Consider the following 23,402-nt stretch of genomic DNA (forward strand, 5'->3'; position numbering starts at 1 on the left):
AAGTAATCTCTACACCCAGGGTGGGGCTCAAACTCACGACACCGAGATCCAGAGCTGCAGGTTCCACCGGTTCCGCCAGCCGAGTGCCCCAGGACCAGGCTTTTTAAATCAGAGTGTAATTGACACACAACATTAGTTTCAGGTGTACAACGTGATTTGCTATTTGTCTACACCGGGAACTAAGCACCAGTTAAGTCTCCTCACCATCTGTCACCGTACATAGTGACTCATTTGTTTTCACTTGCGATGAGAACTTCCAGGATTCACGCTTCTTAAAGCTCTCAGGCGTAGGATACAGCGCTCCGGCCTGTAGTCACCAGCTTGTACGTGGCATCCCCGGACTTACTTATCACTGGAAGTTTGTACCTCTTGGCCCCCTTCACCCATTTAGCGCACCCCCCCCCCATCTGCTCTCTGTATCTGTGAGTTTTGTTTTGTCTTTAGATCGCACATAGAAGTGAAATCATATAGTATTTGGAGGACTTCATTTTAACACCCCAGTGTCCCCCCCACCTCCCCTGAGCTCCCCGGGCACAGGATTTTCCCTGGGAGACCTCTCGGGCTAGAGAACCTGTAGCCGCCGCCCCAGCAGCCCCAGGAGAGCCCCATTCTCCTTCCTGGGCCTCGGAGCAGAGGGGCCTGCACAGCGGCGTCCCACGGATACATTAAGAATCCGCCTCATACTGTCCTCACGTCCGCTCTCACCCCTGGAAGGGGTACCTACCTGGAACACCCAGACTCAGACCCCAGCGGTGCAGCCGCCCTAGCTGCTGCTCAGGGCGCCTAGAGCACAAGGGGCCACAGGAGAGGCTTGCCCTGCAGGGGGTCTAAGAGATGGACCCAGAACCTCCCACGAGCTACACAGACCCTGGGCCAGGCACGTCCCACCGTGACCATTCTAACCCTCATAATGGTCCTGCAAAGGAATTCTGTCATCATTTTACAGAAGAGAAATTGAGGCGCGAAAAACTCAAGATATTTGCTCGGATTGCACAGCTCGACAGGGGCAGGGTGGGCTGCAGGCTCTGCCCCTGCGTGAGGCTGCCTGTCACCACCCGAGGAAGGGCACCTGCCCCGTGCTGGGGACTCAGGGTGGCGTGCTCTGCGGCCTCCCCCCCAACTCCAGCCACCCAGAGCCACGCGGAGGCAGGGAAGGGAGAAGGAAAGGCGCATGCTCTGCCCGCACCCAGCCTTGTGCTCTCCTTGGGGCCCCACAAGACTGGGCGTCCTTGGAGATGCGTGTCGCCCGGTGCCCAGCACCTCGCCCACACCCGGCCCACCGGAGCCGCGAGCGGTAGGGCTGCGAGATCCTGAACTTCCCAAGGAGGTCGGTATCTTGCCAAAAAGGACCCGGCGTTGACCGCCTGGTTGGGATAAGAGTTTCCCAGAATTCCAGCAGCGGCTCCCCATTGGCCGAGGTGAAGCTTGTGCTCCTGGGGAGGACGGCGGGTGACCTTCGAGCCATAGCCTCCATCTCCTGCCATGCTGTCAATCTCCCCCGCCCAGGAGGCTCTTGTCTTCTGCTCTGCTGGGCACACCAGGCTCCAGCACCACCTCTCAAGGGCCGCCCCCCAGCTCTCCTGGATGGGGCTGGAGGCTCTGCTCCGGGGCCCCAGGGTCCTTGCCTACCCACTGTCCCCTCCCTGTGCACTCAGGAGCTGTTAGCCCTCCCTCCGCCCCCTGCTGCACCCCAATACCAGCAGCTGCTCAAGGGCCAGGGGACATTTTATTTCTTTGTGTGCCTGGCGCCCCGGGGAGGTAGAGGTGTATGAATGATAGCGGGGCCCCATGTCAGGGTGCCTGTAGGAAGCGGAGGCCGAGGACGGTGGAGGCTCTCCACTACCTGCACGGGACCAAGAGCAGGGGTTTTTGTGCCCCTGCCCCCCAGCAGGGCGGAGAGGAGGCTGGGGGCCCTTCTTCCTCAGCGGCAGTGGGGAGGGCGCTCCTGGGGTGGGGTGGGGGGAATGCCAGGCCTGTCACCATGGCAACAGTTGCTCCTGGGAAGCCAGAGGTGGGGGCGGTGGGAGGGCCCCTCCCCCATGCAGATGCTGCCTGGAGAGAAGAGGCCTCTTGGGCCGCCTGCCCACCCACCCGGCTTTGTCACTCGATCTCTGTCTTTACAAAGGCAGAACAATACCCGAGGGCTCGCTGAAAGGGAGACGATGGACCGGGAGGAGGGGGATTACCATCCGTGCCCACCCCCCCACTCCTGCTTCCCTGGGCAGAGGGGCCGGAGACAGGGGCGAGGTGGTCGTGAACCCCTCTCGGCTCCTTCCTGGAGGCCCTGCACACGTGGGAAGGGACACCCCTTCCTCCTCATCCCCCCACCCCTCTTGTCTCCCTGGCTTGCACCCCCGGAGGCCCTTCTCACCACGTCCTCCCTATGGCCACCTGTCTCCCCCACTGGACCCTTGCTGCCCTGCCCTCACTTGGCTCTGATCCTGCCTTCTCCAGGACGACCGCCCGCCTGATGGCCCTGGTGCCCGCCCGCCTCTGTGCCCTGTGGCCACCACACCAGTGCCTGCCTTCCCCACAAGCCTGGAAGCACCTGGGTGTCTTGGGTGCCCGGCCCGGAGCAAGTTCCCATAAATGTTTGTTGAATGAAAAACATGCTGCAATGAGAAGGCGCCTGTAGGTCTTTCTGGAAGAGCCTGAATGCCGGTGGGGCCTGCGGATGGGGAAGTGTAGCGATTGGAGGCTGAGCACGGAAGTGTTTGTGTGAGGAAGCAGGCTCAGCCCGCCCCTTCTCCAGGTGCCCAGGACACCCGGCAGGAGGGCTGCTGCTGGTGCGGGCAGTGGGGGGCGGGGGCGGGGGGGGGGCGGGGGGCGGGTACCTGGAAAGTCCACAGATGCACCTGCTCCTGAGCGCTGGGACTGGGCGGCAGGGGTGAGCTAGGCGCACGCATCTGCAGGGACACGCAGGGGCCTGGTTGTTCCTGTGTGTGCACACGCCCCCGTGCACAGGGCAGGGCTGGCCGATAGGCTTGCCGGGGCTCGGGGAATGGGGGAATGGGCCCACCTCCCCCAAACTTGAACCCTGGTTCTGAGTCAGTTTCCCTTGACGACGATGTCAAGGGCTGGACGAGACTCTTCCATTCTTACTAAAGAAGAATTTTTAAAATTCCTCGTTAGGACATTCCCCATGTTCACCACTCATCAGCATTAGAGGCGAGAAGAGAAATAAGATGATTATGTCCGGGCGCCTGGGTGGCTCAGTGGGTTAAAGCCTCTGCCTTCGGCTCAGGTCATGATCCCAGGGTCCCGGGATCAAGCAGGATCGAGCCCCGCATCGTGCTCCCTGCTCAGCAGGGAGCCTGCTTCCCCCTCTCTCTCTGCCTGTCTCTCTGCCTAATTGTGATCTCTGTCTCTCAAATAAATAAATAAAATCTTTAAAAAAAAATAAAATAAAATAAGTGCAGCAAAATGTTAATGATTGAATCTACAGAATGAGCCTTCAGGTGCTCAACTATAAATTTGGCTTAACTTTTCTGTATATTCTTATTTATTTATTTTTTAAAGATTTTATTTATTTATTTAACAGACAGAGATCACAAGCCTGAAGAGAGAGAGAGAGAGCAGGAAACAGGTTTCGTGCTAAGCAGAGAGCCCAATGCGGGGCTCGATCCCCGGACCCTGGGATCATGACCTGAGCTGAAGGCAGAGGCTTTAACCCACTGAGCCACCCAGGCGCCCCTGCTTTTCTGTATATTTTTAAATTCTCATAATAAAATAGTTCAAACAAAAAATCTGTCACGAATGTCTTTCCATGTCAACACATGGGATTCAACCCATTCTTTTTGTCACTCTGATTTCCCACAGTGTGGAATTATTATCAGTTAATCAGTAATCCCCTTTAGATAGACATTTAGGTGGCTTCTATTACAATTTCTATCATCACACGGATCCATGAGTCTCTGTATTTACGTTCCGGGTCTACAAACTGTGTTCCACGGGCCAAACCTGGCCCGCTGCCTGTTTCTGTAAATAAAGTTTTATTGGAACAAAACCACGCTCACTGGTTGACACGGAGTCTCTGGTCTTTGAGCTATGATGGCAGAGGTGAGTTGTTGCGATGGAGACCACATGGGCCACAAAATGGGAAACTTTTACTTTTTGGCTCTTTACAGAAAATGTTTGTCAAGTCCTGAATGTGCTTGTGGTTTTATTTTTATAGCGTAGAACCCAAGAACTTGACGGATCAATGGGTGTGTGAAGTTTTTACAGCATGATTGAGGTACACCATTGACGTAGAGTTTCCATATTTGAAGTGTACAATTTGGTGAGTTCTGACATGTGGACATACTTGTGAGATCATCGCCACGATCGATGCAGATAATGACTATCTTCTGGTTAAAGTGCAAATGTCTTACTGGGAAACAACACATTAAAATATTAGTAACTCGTACCTATGTGGCTGCTATAGATAATAATGAGCCGGTACTGTGCAAAAGGTGGTTAAAGGTAAGTATCATTTATTATTTATTAAGTATTAATTTATATTTTATTTAGTCCTCTTAACACCTTACGAGCTGGTTATTATTTATTTTAATTTTTAGGTGAGGAAACGGGCCTAGAGACAGTTCAAGCTACTGACTGAAGGGCAAGCAATGATTCCAGGGTTAAAAAATAATGCTAATGAGGGACGCCTGGGTGGCTCAGTCGGTTAAGCCGCTGCCTTTAGCCCAGGTCATGATCCCAGGATCCTGGGGTCGAGTCCCGCATCGGGCTCCTTGCTCAGTAGGGAGCCTGTTTCTTTCTCTGCCTCTGCCTGCCTCTCTGCCTGCTCGTGCTCCCTCTCTCTCTGTCTCTGACAAATAAGTAAATAAATAATATCTTAAAAGTTGTCTTGGAAAAAAAAAAAAAGTTGTCTTGGACCTTCTCCCTCGCCTCCCCCACCCCCCTCCCCCGGTCCCCAGGTGCGGGACTGTGGTCAATACAATGTAGTTTGCATTCAGTTTGTGTAAGTGGAATGTTAATGTGATTTTACAGCAATATTTGGTAGCAAGCCTTCACTGACCGCCTCCTTTGCACACACAATGCAGACTGGGCTAGAGGCTGGGGACGCAGGACCGGCCAGACTGGGCGCCTGCTGTCTTGTTGCTCACGGGTGGGGGGGGAGTCAGGGAGAGAAGAGCACCCCCTGTGATGTCAGCGGACATCTGTGATTACAGAGAGGCCCCAGGGCCTGCGCCCGAAGGTGGTGCGGGACCCGGGTCTCAAAGCCAAGTGGGGGAGAGTCCAGGGAGAAGAGAGGAAAGGGTGTTCTAGACGGAGGGCACAGCCTTTGCAAACGCTTTGGAGGGAGAAAGGAGGCAGCCTGCGGGGCTCTGGGTCCTAGGAGAGATGGGGATTTACCCTCAGGCAAGGGGGAGCCTGGGATGGTTTTGAGGGAGGGTGTGCGCTACTGGGTCTGTGCTGAGAGCTATGGGGGCAAAGGACAAGCGTGGGCTCTGCTGGGGGCAGGCCAGAATCCAAAGAGGGGACCCCGACGCAAGTGCTGGAGAGGGGGCGCTTTTGGGGGTGGAGGGAAGGAGGAAGGCCCCCGAGGCAGAGGGGTGCGAGCCGGCAGCAAGAAGCAGGCCCTTTGGGGGTGCTGCCGGGAAGGGGCACGGCGGCTGCGAGTGCGTGGGGGGGGCACAGGGGCGCGCCACCTCCAGGGAGCCCCCGGCCCGAGTCCATTCCCAACCGGGCCGGGCTGCCGCACCGCCCTGCGGCCAGGACAGGCCCGGAGGCGCCGGCCGCGACTGAAAGCCGCTTTTGTACGGCAGCGCGAGCTCCTGTTTCGTTGACGTTGGAACCTGCTGGTTATTTATCCAACTCGAGGGGAAATTCAGCAGCAGCAGAGGGGAAAAAAGTAACCTCAGCTGCGGAGCGGGGAGGAAGGGGGCCCCAGCCTGGCCTCCGCAGCCGCCTCTGCCGCCCTGCCCCGCGCAGATGGGGGTCCCGGGGCTCGGGTCTGGGGCGGGGTACGGGCCTCGCACTCCCCAGCCCGGATCCGGGGTCTCCCACCCTCTCTGAGGCTGCTGTCTGCGGAGGTTGGCGGGGAGCCCTCTGGGGCTTCTCCCGGCGAGTCCCCTGCCTGTTCCCAGCCAAGGGGCTCACCTCACCCTTCCGCGGGCCCTGCCTGGGGAGGCTCCGGGCTGGATGGTCCTGGGTCCCCCGCCCCGCCCCAGCCCAGCCCACGCAGGAGCCTGGCTCCAGGCCCCACCCGCTGTGAGGGCAGAAGCCTAACAAGGCCTGTCAGATCCCGAGGTGCGACCTTTAGCCACTGCAGACCGTGGCCACCCTCAGCCAGGGGTGGGCGTGTGGAGGAAAAAGCCAGCACCACCCCCACCCCTGCCGCCCCCAACAGCCCAGAGAAGGCCTCCCACCTTTTCAGGGCCCAGACCGCCTCCCCACCCAGGCTCCAGGGCTTTCAGATTCCCATCCCGATGCTCCCTGGGCCTGGTGAGGCCCTTTCCTACCCAAGACCTTGTTGGCCCCATTTGAAGACAAGTGGACTGAGGCTGAGAGCTGAGCTGGGCCTCGGGCCCGCCCTTTGCCTGTGCCCCGCCTTACCTCTCTGCCTAGGTCATCCCACCAGACAGGCCCGTCCTCGTGTCACTCCCACGGAGGGCTGCCCCGCGGGCAGGGAGCTCGTCCCTCCACCCCGTCCCTCCTGGTTCTTGCCGGGTCCTGACCCTTCCTGGTGCGAGAGGCAAAGGGCAGGGTGATTGCATGCGAAGGACAGGAGCTCCCCCTCCCACATGTCTCCTCCGGGGGCCTGTGCTACCACTTCTGCAGGCACCGGCCCAGGGCAGACCCCAAGTGGATGCTGGAGGCCTCCAGGCCCCGCGCGGCCCTGTTGCAGGAGGGTTCAGAACACGGTCTCTGGATTCAGCGGTATGTGTGCAGACTGTGCCCAGTGGCTGTCATCTCAGGTAATCCGTGCATTGTCGCTGGGCTTCCGTGCGGGTGCTCTGGGGTGCTGGGACGGCTTCCCCGAGGTGCACAGCCCAGGGCCAGAGCTCAGTTTGGCTCACACGCAGCCCTCCCCGCACTCGGGCACGGGCGTGCACGGGCCTCGGGCACTCCCTCCAGGACTCCGGGCTACCAAGCTCTCATCCCCAGGTGCCACCACCGTGGCACGTGACCTACACACTTTGGCCTTCCGGGGCCCCTTCCTCCAGTAAAAACAATATTAAAGATGACATTTGACAGCTATGTGAGCGGAACGATGAGTATGCTAATACTCTATATGAAAACACTTTTTGACCTGCAAAGCTTTTTAATTCTGTTTTTACTTATTTTATTTTATTATTTATTTTTAAGATTTTATTTATTTATTTGACAGAAAGAAACAGCAAGAGAGGGAACACAAGCCAAAGGGAGAGGGAGAAGCAGGCTCCCCATGGAGCAGGGAGCTCAATGCGGGGGCTCGATCCCAGGACCCCAGGATCATGACCTGAGCCGAAGGCAGATGCTTAACGACTGACACCCCTAATTTTGTTTTTTTTTTAAAAGGATTTTATGTATTTATTTATTTGTCAGAGAGAGAGAGAGAGAGAGGGAGCACACAAGCAGGCAGAATTAGAGAGAGAAGCAGGCTCCCCGCCGAGCAGGGAGCCCGATGTGGGACTCGATCCCAGGACTCTGGGATCATGACCTGAGCCGAAGGCAGTGGCTTAACCCACTGAGCCACCCAGGCGTCCCCTTAATTCTGTTTTTAAATGAAAGCGTTTTGGAGAGTCCCCAGAAGTGTCATGGGCCCTGGCGTGGCGCCCATGGGGCCTGATGGGTAAGTCGGCCCTGGGTGTGGACCGGCCGGCTTCATGCCGCCCCCGGTGCCACGGTGGGGGCATACACACTGACAGGAGCTTCTGTCCGTCTTTCCTTGCCTGAAAGGATTCCCTTCTTTCCCTCTTGTGCCTGGGCAAAGAGAACTTTCTCCTGGGAGGAAGGGAGAGTCGCCCCGGGAGAGCCCTGCAGACCTTCCCCGGCCCCTACAGGTGAGAAATCTCCCTGAGTCCGCCCATACCTGGGGCCCCCTCCCCTGTCTCCTGACCCCCGGGGGCCTCCCTCAAGGACAGACTCGATCTCTGTGACATATCACATGGACTCTGCTCCTGTGTCTTCACTGGCTCCCACTTTCTGTAGGGTCAGACCTAAAAGGCCCAGCCGAGTGAGCAAGGCCTTGCCCCGGGCTCAGCGTTCAGCTTCCCGACTGGGGTCCGCCTCCCATTTAGGGAGCCCAGGGTCCCAGTCCCCAGACTCTTCATCACGATTGCTTTCTGATTTACTCTTTTTAAAGAGAAGGGAACATAATATATATATAATTTATAATCACATATATTCAAAAAAAACCCTAGCATTATGCTCTGTGCAAACTTTAGAGTTGACATGAGTTTATAATAAAAAGTGAAATGGGGGGGCGCCTGAGTGGCTCAGTGGGTTAAAACCTCTGTCTTCGGCTCAGGTCATGATCTCAGGGTCCTGGGATCGAGCCCCGCATCAGGGAGCCTGCTTCCTCCTCTCTCTCTGCCTGCCTCCCTGCCTTCTTGTGATCTCTCTGGGTCAAATAAATAAATAAAGTCTTTAAAAAAAAAAAAAAAAGAATCGAGAAGCTCAACAGACTGAGCCGCCCAGGGCGCCCCACTGGAATTAAAGTGATGCATGCGGATAGTTTTTTTCTTTATTGCAATAGAATTTGTGTTAAAATGCACACGTCTTGTGGGTCCCGCTCGACCAATTATTAACAAAGCAAATAAGACCACGTGACCACGCCCCAGCTCAAGAAACGGAGCTGGGGGGCTACCCCCCAGCGCTGCCTCGGGTCCCCCGCAGCCAGACACTCCGCGGTTCCCACTGCCCCGCCGCCCAGCTTAGCCGCACCTGTTCCTGCCCCGGGTATAAATGGAACCGGGTGGTGCTCGCTCTTTGTGTCTGGCTGCTTGGGCTCGGCGTGGCGTCTGGGCCACTCCTCTGCGGGGCTGCGAGGCTCCGCGACGCGTTTGCTCTCGTTGCCGAGTGGGGCCCCGTCGTACGGGCCTGGCACAGTTGTGTTCTCCTGCTGATGGACATTTGGGCTGTCTCCAGTTTGGGCCTTGCTTATAGGCTGTGTCCATCCCCCAAAATTCCTAGGCGGAAAACCAGGGTGATGGCATGAGGTGGTGAGACCTCTGGCAGGCGACGGGTCACGAGGGTGTGGCCCCATGAAGGAGATGCGTGTCTTTTTTTATTATTTTTTTTAAGATTGTATTTATTTATTTGACAGACAGGGATCACAAGTAGGCAGAGAGGCAGGCACGGGGAGTGGGTAGGCAGGCTCCCTGACAAGCAGAGAGCCTGATGCGGGGCTCGATCCCAGGACCCTGGGATCATGACCTGAGCTGAAGGCAGAGGCTTCAACCCACTGAACCACCCAGGTGCCCCATGCAGGTGCTCATCTGATAAGTCTCCGTGGGGACACTTGGATTTTGTGCACGTTTCTCTGTGTTTTCTTTCATCACCAAAGAAGGAAAGGGGCGCATGAAGTATAGGGCCAAATCCAAAGGTCCCTGTCCTTTACCCCTCTGCAGAGGTGACACTGGGGATCTCATTTTGTTCATGTCCAGAAACTTCCGTGCCCTCACATTCCTCCACGCGCGCACATGCATGCAGAATGGGAGTTTTCCTGAGTTTCCTCTCAGTGCATGGATCATTCTGTAGCTTCTTCTCACGTGATGGGTCTTGGACCCTTTCTTTTTTTTTTTTTTTTAAGATTTTTTTATTTATTCATTTGACAGACAGAGATCACAAGTAGGCAGAGAGGAAGGCAGAGAGAGAGGAGAAAGCAGGCTCCCCGCAGAGCAGAGAGCCCGATGTGGGGCTTGATCCCAGGACCCTGGGATCACAACCTGAGCCGAAGGCAGAGGCTTTAACCCACTGAGCCACCCAGGCGCCCCTTGGACCCTTTCAAAGCCTCCTTTATAAGCACGGGCCAGCATTTCACACGGCGCGGGGGTATTCCTGCGGGACTGGCGAGTAACAGTGCCCGCGGCGTGGGTTGTCAGATCCAAGCGCTTAGAACAGGGCCTGGGACACAGCAGGTGAGCCCTGAGCCAGACAGAGCCCTAACTCCTTTGGCCTCAGTATCCTTCGATGGAAATGGCAGACGCTGTGAAAGGGGACTCATGGGACGTTCCGGTGGGTCCTCCCGGGAAGAGCTGCTCCTGGCGGAGCGGGACGCATGGCAGTGCCCCCGGCGGCTGCAAGCACAGGGGTTGGGCGGGACCCATTGGCTTCATGACTGTGAACGTGGCCTTCACTTTCACAGCTGGAAGGGCGGGCCCTTGTCTTTGCAGTTTATGTGGGCCATGGTCTTGGCTCTTGTTTGATTGTCCTCGAGATGAGCTCTGTCATCTACTTCCATAAATAACCCTATTGGATTTAGAGATTTGTCTGTTGAAGTTCTAGATCGATTCTGGGAGAACGGATACATTTAAACATCGAGGCCAGCCTTCTGGAACCGCGTGATCTCTCCTTGTATTCTGGTCGTTTCCTTCCTTGGCTCGTCGTCCCTTCCTTTCCTGCTTCCTTCACCCTGTACCCGTTTGCTGAGCACCTGCTACGGCCCGCCTCTGCGGACCCAGTGAGGAGACAGAGCCGGTCCCTGCCGGTGGGGCTGCCCATCCAGGCGGAGACCAATGCGGATGGGCAGGAGGGGTGGGGACACAGCGTGGGGGTGGGAGGGGCCGTCCCAGATTCCAGGTTTTCATCCCAATTCTGAGGCCTCTCAGACTCTTCCCGCTGGAAGGACATGTGCGTCCCGAAGACGCACCGAGTGCTGGGTGGGAGAAGTCCGTCTCACCCCGACCCCTCATGGCACACAGCACCCGGTCACTGGTGTGCCGGGGCCTGAGCACGGGGGCGGGGCAGCAGTGTCCGACCCCTGGAGCCGGGGTGCCATGCTCGGATCTGCGTTTCCGGGCAGTGCTCTGGGACCCCGGGAGGGGCCGCTGCCTAAGCCAGGGCTGCCCCAATAGAGAAGAAGGGAGTGTGCCATGTGTTGAATGAATGAATGAATGGTCCGCCTGTCTGCACACAGCCTGCTGGTAGAGAGTCCAGAGCTGCGGAAAGGCCAGCCTCGCCGACTGCCCCCCTGGCGACATCAGGCTGCACACCGGCTTGGCCCTCGCCAGCAGGGCAGGGCTCTGACCACAGGACGCTCCGGCCTGCAGTCTCCCGTGCAGGGAGGCCTGCCGCTGGGCCAGCTGCGACCGCGGAGGGGAGGCTGAGGGCGGGACGTCCCCCCACTGAAGGGTGGCATCTGCCTGGGAGGAGATGGGGGGTGGGCAGCTCGGCCAGAAGCCCTCCAAGCTGAGCCAGCAGGTCGTGCCAGGAGGGCCCCAGGCCGCAGCGAGGGGCCGCCCGTCTCGGATGCCGGCCTCATCCTCTCCCAGGAGGGGTGGGCACGCGGCAGCCCCCGTCCCGCCCCCGCACAGAAGCCCTTTCATGGACGGCTGGCTCGGAGCGCTGGCAGCCCCTCGGCCCCACGCCTCCTTCCTGCCGGGCCCCCACGCAGATCCCCCTCTCCGGGCTCCCGCGGCAGGCCCAGGGTGGGGAGCAGCCCGGCCCGGAGCACAATGTGGTTCCTTGTTCCCCAGCCTGGCCGAGCCTCCTGAAATTGGCCCATTTCCTGCCTGGGCCGTGGGGCCTTTTCCAAGGTAAATAAACAAATACAGAGAATTTGGGGCCTGGGGTGGAAAGCGGGGTGTTGGGGTTTTCTTTTTCCCCCACCCCAACCCCATGGCCATAGTCGCTGTGTGACCACAGGGGCAGAACGGAAGGCGGGGCCCCCATCCCCGAGTTTCGTTGGCCCCCGAGAGAACAGGCCCCATGGACGGTTTAGGCCGCCCAGTCCCACCCCGCTCCGGGTCCCCGCTCTCACCCAGGGCTGCCCCCAGAGAGGAAGCAAGGAGCCAGGGACCCCCGGCAGGGGTTCCCAGAACCCCTGATGGGCGGAAAGGGTTCTGGGGCAGATGGCAGTACCTGGGCTCCCGTCCCAGCTGTGTACCTCGGGGGGCTGTGATCTCAGGGAAGGAAGTGGCCTCCAGCTGCAGAAAGTGCTGGGGAGGGGCCGGTGCCTGGAGGGCCACTCGCCCCTTGCCAGGCTGCCTGACCTGGACACGTCCCTTCGGCTCCCTGAGTTGGGGAGCAGGAGACTCTGGGCCTGCACCCCGCTTGTCCATACCGTGAGGGGAGTGAGTAAGGTCAGAACCTCCATGTCTTCCGGGGCCCCACCCCACTCCGGGTGCAGGCTGAGCCCACCCTGCCCTGCCGGTATGCGGTGGGGGGGGGTGTAGCCCCTGGCATTTGCCCCCCCACCCCCATCTTCTGCTTGGTTCTCCACCAACTCCTACCCGCCTCCCCCCCACCCCCGCCCGCCAAGGCCGGGCGGGCGCGCCCACTTCCTGGCAGCATCTGTCTCTACCCCCTCCAGCCTCAAGTCCTGCTGCCCTCGCTTGTCTTCCCTTAAAAGCAGTGCACCCGCTGGCAAAGCGGGTCTGATGCCACGGGGGAAACTTTGGGGTGGGGGAGGCCTGGCCAGCGCCCCCTGGGAACATCTAGGAGGCTCCCCAGGAGGCCAAGGTGAGGGAAGCAGACAAGGGACAGGGTTCCATGGGGATCCTGGGTGGCTCAGTGGGTTAAGCCTCTGCCAGGTCATGATCCCAGGGTCCTGGGATCGAGCCCCGCATCGGGCTCTCTGCTCAGCAGGGGTGCTGCTTCCCCCCAACCCCCTGCCTGCCTCTCTGCCTAGTTATGATCTCTGTCTGTCAAATAAATAAATAAAATATTAAAAAAAAAAAAAAAAAAAGAAGGGACAGCGTTCCTGCCCGTGTGGAGCTGACATTCTAGATCCTTGGAAAAGGCCTCTGGTTCCCCGACCTTGACTGTACCTTGCTGGTGTGCCTCAACTTCCCTTTACTCTCCGAGCACTGACAAGGCGGCACTGGTTTTCCCAACAAGGACCTCTATCATTTGTAGGTCTCTGACCTGGCCTGCCTCTGAGCTTGGACATCCCCCCCTGAGAGCCTGACCTTGGTCCCTACTCGGCTGTCTGCCCTCCTGTCAGTCCCACCGACATCTCTGGCTCACTGGGGCCGGAACTGGCTTCCTGTAGGCTCCCACCCCTGCCGGCCCCGCTGCCTCTGCTCTGTCCTCACTGTACGGGGAACATCACATCTGCCCGGGCTTGGTGCTTAGAAACCTGGGCATACCTTGGGTCCCCACGGCCCCGTTCATCGGCCAGTCCGGGGACTATCCTGAATCCGTCCTGCTCGTTGTCATCACACTCGTCCTCCCAGCGCCTTTCTCTGTAAGAACTGGACAGCAAAGAACCTTTAGGGACAGGTGGGTTTCCTCTCCGACGTACTGACTTGGGCGCGGTCCCATGCGGACACAGTCAGAGGGCAGAGTTCAGTCTGGAGTTGGGGCTCTGTCTGTTCTCAAGACATGTGGCTCTGAGGCCGGGTTGGGTACCCCCTGTGCATGGCCCAGCCCTCCTGTCCCCTGGGAGCAGGGGCCAGTCCTCCAGGTGGGGTCACCTGGTCTTTGGGCACAGCACGAGGAGGCAGGAGAGCTCTGTCCAGGAGGGGTCCAGCCCCCCAACAACGTCCCTGCTAGGAACAAGGTTGGCTCCAGGGAGGGTCCCCTGGAAGTCAGTGTCCCAGAGATCTGGGAGCAGAAGCGGACCAGCCCGAGGCCCTTCGCCGGCTGGAATAATAACGCCCAGACTGTCCACCGGGGCTGGGCTGTGTAAGGTTCTGGGAGGGGAATCTCTGCTTTCCAGGAGTGCCCTTTTCCTCCCCTCTGCAGCCCTGACACCTGGGCCATCCCCCACGGCGCTGGCCGAAGCCCCCATCGCCACACCACAGAGCGGATCTCCCATCGCCCAGCACAGCCCCGGTGTGTGGCCTCCTGGTCTGCCCTTGGCTTGGGCTGACCCTCACTGTCTTGCCACCCTCTTGCCAGCCCGGGGCGGGTGTGAGGGGGGCAGAATGACAGAAAGGGCTGGATTGGGACTCAGAATCGCCCTGGCCCTGCGTACACCCACCAGACCCCACGGATGAATCGCACTTCCTGAAGGACCAGGAGAGTAAAGGCACAAAGTTGCCCACGAGCGTGCTGCTGGGCTGGAGAGACAGGCATCGAGGGGCACCGGGGCACTGAGGCTGGGGTGAGCTCCGGTGGTGGAGCCCGCCACTGGGAGCAGCTAACTCTGAGAGTTTAAGAAAAAAAATGCAAGTAAAAAGAGAAGAAATGGTTCATGAATGACCTAAAATCAGTGTAGTTTTAGATTCCTTCACAGGGAAGAGGACGTCTGGGGTGAGTTTTTAAAGGTAAACGGGAGTTTCTCAGGCTGTCGGGTGGTAGTGGGGACAAGAAAATGCAGGGAAAGAGAAAGACCGGTGCAAAGATCTGGTAGTGTGGAAGGATGTGGCTCATTCTGGAAACAGTGAGAATTTCAGTGCGTTAGTGACAGTGATAGAAAGGCAGTGGCTTCAACAAGAGAGAAGCTTCTCTCCCCGCCCCCTGCCCCCCTTCTCATGGAAAACTCCGGAGGGAGGCAGTCAGGGCTGACGCGGTGGCTCGGCTCCGTGAATTCTTCAGGGACCCAGGCTCTTGCCAGCTCTCACCACACATCCCTGGAATGTGGGTTTTGACCTCTTGGCCCAAAATGGCAGTTAGAGCCCCAGCCATTGCACCCACATTCCAGGCAATGGCATGAAGGAGGTGAAGAAGAAGGGGGGGAAATAGACATGTCAGTGTTTTTTGAAGGAAGGCTTTCAGAAGCTGACAGGTGACACTGTTTATAACATGTTGGCCAGGACTTGGTTTGTAACCACCCTAGCCACAAGGACAGCCAAGAGATTATTCTGGGTGGCCACATGTCCAGCTCGAACGCAGGGGTTCAAATGCCACGGAAAAAGGGGAGGAAGGATCTCAAGGGACAACTAGAGGTCTCTGCCAGCTTTGGCGTGGCTGGAGCCATCGGTGGGCTGTGGGGGGCAGAGAGTCAGGGAAGGCCGAGAGTGGACCCCTGGCCCCCCGAGCAAGGGGCTGGCCACGAACGTTAAGCAAGAGAGTGAACTGCTCTGACCTCTTCTGGGGGACAGTGGTGCCAACAGTAGAACACACCTCCCTGCTCTCAGAGAGGGCGGCCAGGATGCACAGGGAGCGAGGGGTGAGGGTCCAGCTGGCCCAGGGGGCTGTGCTGGCCCCTGCTGGTGTCGGCAGGTCCCCAGGATGCAGGCCTGGGTTGGGCCCGGTCGCCCTCAGCTGAGCGGCACCTTGACCATCACAGCCGTCCCCGGAGCTGACCCCTGGCTTCTGACCCAGGACTCGCCCGCAGGACGCTCTCAGATGGGCCTTGGAGAGCTCCGCGCTGGCCGCTGTGTCTGCTTTGATGCGGCTCGGCCCAGGCGGTTTCGTTCATGGCCCCAACAAGCAGCAGGGCGAGAGAGCCCCTCCCCATCTATCCGGAGGCGCAGGTGGGGTCACAGGCCACAGTCCCTTCCTTTCCCACAATTCCCAGGCCTGGGAGTACAGGGAGTAGAGGACCCCGCCCCTGCCCTCTTTCCTCCTGTCTGGGCTGTTTTCCTCACCAGAAACTCTCCGGTTCAGAGTCATTCTCCAAGCCCGGACCTTGGTCAGTTACGGTGGGAGGTACTAGAAGGAAACATCGTTCCTTTTCAAGATGGTGCGACTGTGGGGTTGGGCATCAGACGTCCCCTCCCATCCCCTCTTGTGCCTGTCCCAGCACAAGACTCAGAACTGCGGAACAGCAGAGCATAGGAATAGCCAAGCATTTCCCTCTACCTCCCGCCCTCAAGACAGAAGCCCGAAGGCTCTGGAAGGAGCTGGGGCACAGGGATGTCGCAACATCTGTCCCTTCTTCCTCTGCTCGCCCCAGAGTATCTCCAGGATCCTCTATCCTGGTCCGGGGCAGATGGCAAAGTTAGTCCAGGAGACCGTTGGGTCACTCCCTCCCCGGCGACCCCCTCCATGGGAGGAGTGTGCCTCCCACCCCGTTTAAGTTGGCCTTGGTCGAGACTTGCCAAAGGGATCCGTGCAGGTAGACAGGAGGTGAGCAGAGCCTGGAAAAGGGCTTATGCGACCGGGCTGCCCCCGGACTGCTGACTCGGCTAAAATATTCATTGCTTCAAGCTTCTGGGTTTTCGAGGGGCTTGTCAGGCAGCATTGCTGTGGCCATAGCGGACTGGCACTCGGCGGGGACCCCGGGGATCGCTTGTGGCTTCTAGTGTCTGGGACGGGACCCCTCCCACCCTTGCTCGGCCGGGTTTGGACATGGACTTCTCTGAAGCGGCCGCCGCGCAGAATGACCCCCTCCTGGGAGCAACCGAGCTACGTTCCCAAGGGGGCGAAGCAGCGGGAGGGCAAGGCGCCGGTCCCTGAGGCCAGGGCCTCTCAGAGGACGACGATGATGTCAGACCTGGGCTGCCGGCCCTGAGCGCCTCCCTGTGCGTCCGGCCTGGCCTGAATCTCACGAACGCCCACCCAGGACATAGGCATCTCGGCGCCCATTTTCAGGAGAAAATCTGGAGGCTCAGAGAACTCAAGGGACTTGCCCAGGACCTGACACATGGAACGGCCCAGATGACTCTCCCGAGGCGGGATCTCTCCGGGGACCGGTCCAGGCCCAGAGAGGCCCCTCAGGGCAGATACACGGGCGCCCTCTCTGGCCCGCTCCTCTCCGGGATGGGGCTCTGGTCAGAGCGGCCCATGTTGGAGTGGGGGGCAGAGTGTTTCCTAAGCCTGCCTCCCTCCCGCCTGCGTCCCTCTCTCCTTCTTGTGACCTGGGCTGGCCCGTGAAGGCAGCGCGAACCCCCAATACAAAACCTTTCTCCTCTTTGACCCATCAGAGCCGGACAACTCTCACTTCTGAAAGGGTTTGATAAACCCACTCATACTGAGGCCTGGTGACTGAGAGCTGAGCTACCACGGGCTGGCAGGGAGGGGGAGGACACCGCCCCCAAAAAGGCCCCATGTGGGCACGACCCAGGGAGGCTGGGGAGGGAGACAGGAGGGAGGCCACACAGGACAGGGCCCGAGCTTCCTCTCCAAGTGAACGAGAGTGTGGGGCCAGGTGTATTTATAACACAGCCCTGGAGGGGACAAGGCCTCCCATAAATCACGCTGTTTCCTTGGCAGGAGTAAAAATAGCCACATGGCATCGGGCACACGCTTGTGCGTGGAACAGAGCTGGCCCGGCCAAGCCCTCCGCCCCCAGGCCCCGCCCTCCGGTCATGCCTCATTTGACCATCAGGCCAAAGTTTCCACCTCCTCCTCCCCACCGGGCACCAGGCTGGCCGCCTGCCCCTCATCCCCACCGGGGCAGTGGGGGTGGGGGGGCACCTCCCAGACGGAGCCGCTGGGTGGGTCCCCTGCAGCCCCGGCCACCAGGCCAAGACTGCTGACTTCCCGGCTGGCTCAGGCCCACTGCAGAGGGGTCAGGACAAATCCTCGGCCAAGGAAAGTTGGGGAAAGATCAGAGGTGGTGAGGAATAAGGGTTGGGGCTGGGCTGCCGTCCGTCCGCAGAAAATCCCGAGTCAGGACCCCCCGCTACACCATCAGGGCCGCCCGTGAAATGGAGGCACAGAATGGGAAGGAGGAACTTAGGGTGACCGTGAACCAGGTTGGGTATTGGGGTGAGACTCCTCGGGCAGAGGGTCCCAAAAGCAGTTTGGGGAGCTCCTCACCATGGAGACACCAGGTCCTGGACTCCTGGGAGTGGGGCCAGAGTGCATTTTAAGCAAGGACCCCAGGGCCTCGGGCCCACTGTCTCTGTCGGCAGCCCAGGCCTCCGCTGAGGCCCCACCCCGGGCATAGGACTGAGGCTCCGGGAGGTAGAAGGCAGGGCAGGGGGAAGGCGGTCTGCTCACTGCCCTCCCGTCCACCTCCTCTCCTCGGGCAAGCCGGTTTGCCAGCTGTCTCTGGGTCAGCCACAGCGGGAAAAAGTGACCGGCTGGAAAAGTGACCTATTTGAGGCAAGATCACACCCCACCAGGGTCCCAGCCGCTCTCTGGGAAATCCACTCCTGGCTCGGGCTGGGCAGAGGAGAGGCAGCTTTCTGGGGGCTGAGACCCTGGGGCCGGGTCTGGGAACTACGCACACTCACAGCCCTCCCTCTGCATAGTGAACTCTCCCAGACGGCAGGTTCCCTGGAGCTGGGACGTGAACCTGGGTCTCTGGCCACAGCCCACTGGCGAGGTCATGGTGGAAAAGCCCGGATTCTTCCTTGTGTCTGAGCTCAGATGATGGCAGAGCTGCCTTCGGTGTCTGTCTCTTGGGATGTGGTGGGGGGGGGGGGGCGGTGGGGGTCGTGTGTGCCCCGCCCCCCCCCTTGCCGGGGGCTGCCTCGCTGCCTCCCCACCGGGCTGCCTCCCCCCCCACCCCCCCACCCTCCCCTTCTTGCTTTGGCAGAGACCTGCAGGCACTTAATTCATCTAATTAGCCTAAGGGCACTGCTTCTGGCCACACCACGCCCTAGGAGACCTCAGAGGACTTTCTCTTCTCTGAGCCTCCTTTGTGCAAGCGATGAGCACATACTCAACTGTCTCCCCAGCTCCAAACTCGGAATTTGCTCACTCACCCTACATAAGTTTATGGGGAACCTCCCACAGGTAAGGCGGCCATCCGGGGCTGGGGCGACAGCAGTGGGTACGGCAAGACGGAGCCTGTCCGCCCTCCTGTCCACGTGCCACTTACACTGCTGGGATTCCGTGGCAGGGTTGACAGCAGAGACTCTAGAACCTTCTGGGTTTGAATCCTGGCTCTCCTACCTAGCTGTGTGGCCCCTTGGACAAATCACCTAACCTCTCTGTGCCTCAGCTCCCTGGACTGTAGACGGAGGGTAATAGTGGTACTGGCTTTCCACTGGGAGGATGAATTGAGTTACTGGCACAGGCTCCATCCTGGGCATCAAAGTACGGAGTGCCATCGTTTGGTCTAGGGCAGTCCCACGATTCTTTCCCTCTGAGGAGTGCCAAGGGCTCTGCTCTGGCCTTCTTCCGTCGGACCACAGCCTCCCAAATGATGGTGAGCCTCCTGATGCCTCCCGTAGCTGGAAGGACACGGGGGCGGAACAGAAGCCGTGTACGCCCCCTTCTCCTGGACTCGGCGCAGTTCTTGTCTTTCTTGTTTGCACCATCTGCTCACGGGGAGGACATCTCAGCACCGCTGTGGGGTCTCGTACTGGGTTCATCAGAAAGGAGAGCACCGAGTCCTGGCCCGATGGGGACAGAGGAGGACCACAGTCACAAAGCTGGAGCACCTTTGCGCATGGCGAGCCGTGCTGTCTACTGAACAATCCGGCCTCGATGACTATCTTTCCTAGCAGCTGGGGTAGCTATGAGTGTGGATCAAGAAGGAATAGAAAGAGACCGCTGGGGGTGCCTGGGTGGCTCAGTGGGTTAAAGCCTCTGCCTTCAGCTCAGGTCATGATCCCAGGGTCCTGGGATCGAGCCCCGCATCGGCCTCTCTCCTCTGCAGGGAGCCTGCTACCTCCTCTCTCTCTCTGCCTGCCTGTCTGCCTACTTGTGATCTCTGTCTGTCAAATAAATAAATAAAATCTTAAAAAAAAAAAAAAAAGAAAGAAAGAGACTGCTAAAAATCCTGGGAAGTCTAGTCATCTGGGCTCTCTCAGTAAAAGGCCAAAAAGTATTAAAACTTAAACACCTGAGAATATCTTTATATTAAGAAAACCTTGGGACACATTAATAACAGTTCTAAGGCTGCCTGTGTGCCAGACACTATTCTAAATGACTTACAGATGTTAGTGCAGTAATCCGTACTGCAAGGAGGCCGGTACTGCTGTCCTACTGTTTATCCCCACGTGTCAGAAAGGATGGTTGGAACAGCGGTTCTCAAAGTGTGAGTCCTGGATCATCTTCGCCTGGGAACTTATTAGAAACGAGAATTCGCTAGCACGGGTCCAGATCTGCTAAATCAGAACCTCTGGAGGTAAGGCACTCTGGCTTAGTAAGCCTTCTGGGTAATTCCAGGGCGTGCTCATGTTCGAAAACTGCGAAGCCAGATTTGCTGTGGTAATTAAACTCCCTACTCTCAGGGGCTTAAAACAGCAAAAGAACATTTCTCCCTCACACTGCTTGTCCACCCGGGGGTGGGAGTGGGACTTTGCTCATCACTCCACCCGGGCACCCTTTGGAAATGGTCCTCAAGGCATATAACAAATGAAGAAACATTCGTTCAAGAAAATCTACTAAAAGTCGGTGAGAAGAGTGAGAGTCTATGGTATTGGAACCAACACTGACCCCACCCCACCTCCAGCTCATCCAGATGGTAATTCCACTCCAGATCAGTGCAGCCCAGAATACTGAAGTCCCTTTCTCTCCAGCTCCCAGGGAGAGGGCTATCTTCCCGGAAGGGGCAGGACACCAGCGCTTCTCAGCCCACCCCCAGCTATCTGTTGCGCAGACTTTGCTCTGGGGCCACTTCTGCCCAGTCCCCATTCTGCCATGAGCCTGAGACCACTGAGAATTCTAGGTCCCAATCTCCTTCCCTTGACTGATAAGGCAGAGGTTCCATCGTGCAAGAGGAAAACCAGGAAGACCTGAGGCCACTGCCCTTCCCCTCTCCCGACCACTCAGCTCCTAAAGCACAACTGTCCGTCAGAGAGAAGCACACCCCATCCCTATACCCAGCTCCAGAGTCATGGCCCAGAGGTTCTACCTAGAGGAAGAGGCAGACTGTAGAACAGAAGGCCCCTAGTCGCTTCCCAAAGGAACTGACTTCATTTAGTATGAAGAAGTTCAAGCCTAGAGTGCTCTAAAAAACAGTGGGGGTTGTGGTAAAATGTATTTGAAAGGGAATTACTAATTCCTTAGCTAGTAATTAGGCTAAACTGTAGGCTGGCTAGTTTGTCAGAGGGGATCTGGGAAAGAGATACCTGGAAAGAGCCCTACTGGGGTCAGAAAAAACCCTCAAGCATTGACCTCGGAACCATCCCTTCAAATGAGCCCAGATTTGATTGGATCAGTCTGGGAACAATTTATGCCATAGCACATTGTTGCAAATAATAATTAGCTAGCAATCAGGGAAGCTTAATAGACATGTGCAGTCAGGGAATGAGACAGTCAAAGAGAACCCCACCAAAACTGGTGTCACTCTAGGGTGGCTGTGGGCATATCCATGGTTGGACCCACTTAGGAGCATCATCAGAGTGTAAACGCTGAGAATGAGAAAGGATGAAACAAATAATCCATTCAGCCACTACACACATGAATAGGCAGATAACAGCAACAAGCCCCAGGGGAGGGGACCATACCGAGCTCCTACAGTATATTATCTAAAATCTAATGTCTATTCTCTATAATTATGCAGCCTCCAAGAAAAAAAAAATGAGACATTCAAAGAAACAGGAAAGCATGACTCATGTATCAGGAAAAAAAATCAGGTAACAGAAACTGCCTATGAGCATGACCAGGTATTGGATCTAATAGATGAAACCCTCAAAGGAGCCATTTTATAAATATATCCAAAAAAATAAAGGGAACCGCAACAAAAGAGGTGAAGCAAGATGTGATGATAAAGTCACATCAAGTAGAGTATATCAATAAAGAGAAATTATACATGGAATCAAATGGACATTCTGGAGTTACAAAGTATAATAATTAAAATGAAAATTATAATAAGTACAATGAAAAAAAATCACTACAGAGACAGAACAGTAGACTTGAACTGGTAAGAAAAAGAATCAGTAAACTTGAAGATAGATTGATAGAGAGTCTGCTGTTTGAAGGACAGAGATTTAAAAGGAACGAAGAAGAATGAACAGATCCTCAGAGAGATGTGGGACATCATTTAACACACCAACATACGTATAATGGGAGTACTAGATAAGAGAAGAGAGGAATGAGCAGAAAAAATATTCAAAGAAATAATGGCTGAGAACTTCCTAAATTGAAAAAACAAAAACAAAAACAAAACAAAAACCTAATCTACACATCCAGGAATTTCAACAAATTCCAAAGAGTATGAACACAGTGGATTCACACATAGACACATTGCAGTAAAAATGCTGAAAGTCGAAACAGGAGAAAATCTTGAAAACAGCAGGAGGAGAAGAGCTTGTCACTTACGAGGGAACATCAATTAGAGTGACAGCTGACTTTTCCTCAGAAAAGATGGGGAGGCGCCTGGGTGGCTCAGTGGGTTAAAGCCTCTGCCTTCAGCTCAGTCATGATCCCAGGGTTCTGGGATCGAGCCCCACATGGGGCTCACTGCTCAGCAGGGAGTCTGCTTCCTCCTCTCTCTCTGCCTGCTGCTCTGTCTACTTATGATCTCTGTCTGTCAAATAAATAAATAAAAAATCTTAAAAAAAAAAAAAAAAGACAAGACAAGATGGGGCCAGAAGGTGCTGGGGTAACACATTCAAAATTCTCACACAAAAAAACCTGTCAACCAAAAAGTTTATATTCGGCAAACCTAGCTTCCAAAAATCAAGACCGAAAAAAAAAAAAAAGAAAAGACTTTCCTAAATAAATAAAAACTGAGGTCATTTGTTGCCAGCGGACTTGCCTTATAAGCAGCACTAAAGGGGCACCTGAGTGGCTCAGTCAGTTAAGTGTCTGCCTTCGGCTCAAGTTGTGATCTCCGGGTCTTGGGATCGAGCCCTGAGTTGGGCTCCCTGCTCAGTGGGGAGCCTGCTTCTCCCCCTCCCTCTGCTGCTCCCTCACTGCTTGTGCCTCTCTCTCTCCCAAATAAATAAATAAATAAAATTCTTAAAAAAAAAAAAAAAAGGCAGTACTAAAAGAAGTTCTTTAAGCTGAGAGCAAGTGATTCCAAAACAAGTGACAGAATTCACAGAGGGAAAAAAAAAAAGAATAGCAGCGGGTAATTATGTAATTATAAAAGGCAGTATAAATGCACATTTCTTCTTTAAAAAGCAATAACATAAAATAATATGTGTATAATGTTGGGCCTATTGGACCTATAATATATAGAAATGTAATGGGGGTCTTTTGTTCTGTTTTCTTTTGGGGGGGGCCAGAAACAGCACAGAAGAGATGAGTAGAAGCAAAACTAAAAACGACTCAAGGAATTAAGATGAATCCACAGGAAAAAATGAAGAGATCCAGAATAATATTATTAAGTCATAGGTTGAAAGACTTAATATTAAATTAACCTAAAGATTCAATGAGACTCTTGCAAAAATTTCAACTGCTTCCCCCCCCACCCCCAGAAATGATCAAGTGATCCTGAAATTATGTGGAAATACAAAGGACCCAGAATAGCCAAACAATCTTTAAAAAAAAAAAAAAAAAAAGTTTGGAGAAGTCACACTTCCTGTCTGTAAAATCTACTACAAAGCAAAATAATCAAGACAGTGTGGTTCTAG

The 23,402-nt window shown here is 56.3% G+C and overlaps 1 protein-coding gene across 1 annotated transcript in view; it reads right to left on the reverse strand.

The window, feature by feature from the left end:
* FKBP6 (FKBP prolyl isomerase family member 6 (inactive)) overlaps positions 1 to 23,402 on the reverse strand; it is a gene marked incomplete at both ends in the record, with an annotated part of 70,198 nt that overhangs the window by 1,220 nt on the left and 45,576 nt on the right. Inside the window, 5 exons of the mRNA XM_080830412.1 lie at positions 572 to 639; positions 725 to 783; positions 1,281 to 1,335; positions 8,872 to 9,116; positions 13,239 to 13,343. Coding sequence (XP_080686538.1) covers positions 572 to 639; positions 725 to 783; positions 1,281 to 1,335; positions 8,872 to 9,116; positions 13,239 to 13,343 — 532 coding nt within the window. The remainder of the gene's footprint in view (positions 1 to 571; positions 640 to 724; positions 784 to 1,280; positions 1,336 to 8,871; positions 9,117 to 13,238; positions 13,344 to 23,402) is intronic.

This window comes from Martes martes (genome assembly GCF_963455335.1).
Source record: "Martes martes genome assembly, chromosome: 18".
Lineage (NCBI taxonomy): Eukaryota > Metazoa > Chordata > Mammalia > Carnivora > Mustelidae > Martes > Martes martes.